This window comes from Gymnoscopelus microlampas (genome assembly GCF_963454915.1).
Source record: "Gymnoscopelus microlampas genome assembly, chromosome: 6".
Classification (NCBI taxonomy): domain Eukaryota; kingdom Metazoa; phylum Chordata; class Actinopteri; order Myctophiformes; family Myctophidae; genus Gymnoscopelus; species Gymnoscopelus microlampas.
In genome coordinates, this window is record NC_139943.1 from 39,469,026 (window position 1) to 39,471,686 (window position 2,661).

General features: G+C 46.9%; 1 protein-coding gene across 1 annotated transcript; it reads left to right on the plus strand.

Annotated features, from left to right (window-relative positions):
- Positions 1–562: 562 nt before the first annotated feature.
- foxb1a (forkhead box B1a) lies at positions 563–1,504 on the plus strand (the record flags this gene model as incomplete). Its single annotated transcript, XM_084059850.1, has 1 exon — positions 563–1,504. The coding sequence occupies one exon, from the start codon at positions 563–565 to the stop codon at positions 1,502–1,504; it is 942 nt and encodes a 313-aa protein (XP_083915976.1).
- Between the last annotated feature and the right edge of the window lie 1,157 nt (positions 1,505–2,661).

Sequence of the window (2,661 nt, forward strand, 5' to 3'; positions counted from 1 at the left end):
TGTCTTCAAATGGAAATGATTTCTATTGGCCCAAGGTGTCCATGTAAATAGGTGTAAATGAAACCAGATTATGCCTTTCTCGCAGCCCCCTCCTCCCAAGGCAATTGTCATGTGATAGCAAAGAGGTGGCACATTAATGGAGCGCCTCTACAGGGGTCTTTTCTGCTCATGTCACCACATAAAACTATCAGATGGTTAGAGGAAGGACATGGAAGGCGTCCACTTAGCTCGTCTTATCAAGGACGCGAGAGATGAAGCCTATTGAATTCTGCTAGCGGGACAAGCTGACTTACTTTGTGAGAAAAAGACTCGCAGCACTTCGTCCTTTAAATGTGCGCCATCCGATCCGACCGTTTGCGAACTCGAGAGACGCTCAGCCAGCACCACTGACGACTATTTTTTACGCAACGCAATACTTTTCCGCAGCGCCCTGCCTGGCGTGCATCTTGTACATTGATTGAACGTCTGTTTTCAAGAAGTGTGACAAGTTTTCCTCGGAGGAATTAAAAGGGAGATTCGATTTTACTTTTTTTGTAAAAACAAAAACAAATATACATCGAGGATGCCTCGTCCAGGGAGAAACACCTACAGCGACCAGAAGCCACCATACTCCTACATCTCCCTCACCGCCATGGCCATCCAGAGCTGCCCGGAGAAGATGCTTCCTCTGAGTGAAATCTACAAGTTCATCATGGATAGATTCCCGTACTACAGGGAAAACACCCAGCGGTGGCAAAACTCTTTGCGACACAATCTGTCCTTCAACGACTGCTTCATTAAAATCCCGCGGCGCCCGGATCAGCCAGGTAAGGGCAGTTTTTGGGCACTCCACCCCAGCTGCGGGGACATGTTCGAGAACGGGAGTTTCTTGAGGCGCCGCAAACGCTTCAAGGTGCTGATGATGGCATCCGAGCACCTGGCACAGAGCAAGCCGTCCGATGCCGCCCATTACCTCCAACAGCAAGCCAAACTGAGACTGAGCGCCTTGGCGGCCAGCACCGGCACCCACCTCCCGCAGATGTCCAGCTACAACCTCGGAGTCTCTCAATCGTCAACGTTCAAGCACCCGTTCGCCATCGAGAACATCATCGCCAGAGAGTACAAGGTCCCCGGGAGCCTGGCGTTCTCCACCATGCAGTCCATGTCCGCCGGCTATCCCATCCACAACCAGCTGACCAGCGCCTGGCCCCACATGTACAACACCAGCATGATCGACACCACGGCGGGCCCGATCTCCATGGCAGGCGGCGATTACAGTGCCTACGGCGTTGGCGTGCCCCTCAAGTCCCTGTGTCACGGGGGACAGTCCCTACCGGCGATCCCCATGCCAATAAAGCCCACTCCGACCTCCATGAGCGGCTTCTCGGCGCTGCCGCCGCACATTCCCGCGTTCCTCTCGAACTCTCCGCAGTCTCTGAGTCCTACGTCCCCGACGAGCCAAAGCAGCCCCGCGACCCCCAGTGAGACTCTGACAAATCCCTCTACACTGGTGGCGGTCCACTGATGACCAACTTGTTACGAACTATTATTCCAATAATGCAGGGGTCTTCAACAGGGGGGTCCGGGACCCCTCCTTAGAGTTACTACAAGGGGGGCCGCCAAATCTTTGTGTGATATGATTTTTTTTAAAAACCTTAACCACTTGAACCCTAGCATCACTTTTCTGAGGAGGACTTTAGCCAAAAATAGCCGATCTACAAGCTCACAACGCCTGGCGCTGCAAGGCATTGTGAGCTTGTAGATCTGCTATTTTTTTGAGGTTTGGTGTAGAGGGAAAAAAAGAGCAGACCAAGTAAAAAAAAAAAGTTTAATCTAAAACACAATTTTATACAATATAGAGGGGGCCCCTGCTTCATCTCTCTCTCTCTCTCAGATAGGGGGTCTTTGGGCTGAAAAACATTGAAGACCCCTGCAATAATGAACTGTTGGCTCACACCGTGGGCCCTTTTACCAAACCCAAAGTTTATTTTCTTGTCGTCGGACAAATAATGGCTGCGATCAAGGCAAGAAGTTGAGTTGCATATTGAGTCGTTTGTACATGTACTGAATGTGTTGCTTTAATTGTGTGATATAGAGGGTCCAGCACAGAATTGCGTAGCGAAAATATTGCTCTTCAATATATAAATTATTTGATAGTTCTATTTTTCAGTTCATTGTCAAATATGACTGTTGAAAAGTGGAGCCACTGGAAGGACACATGAAATCTGGTTTAGTTGAATATCACTTATTATTTCAAGTGCTTGCAATTCCCACGATAGACTCTCAGTTTTAAGAATATAGGATGACTCGTTTTTGCACCCTTTCCATGATGTGACCATTGTAATGTCATTGAAAATACAAGGCAAACTTTTAGGGTTTTGTTTGTTTTTAATTATGGAATTAATGGTGGTTAAGGGTAGGCTATACCAAATAGGCATAGGGTTAGATTTGTTCTTATCATCTGTGTGAAAAACAGCAAGCAATCCGAATTTATAAAAACTTTTCAAAATTGAAAAGTTAGTATTGTCAAACGTCCTCAAATGCAAGATGTGAATACTGCAAATACGTGATATTGAAATGTTGTAAAATGCACTTTTTAGTTCCATGTTTTAGATATCTATTTTCCAGAAAATGTTCTGTGAAGCATTTAATTTAAAAGCTGTGGTGACCATGTGTATCAGA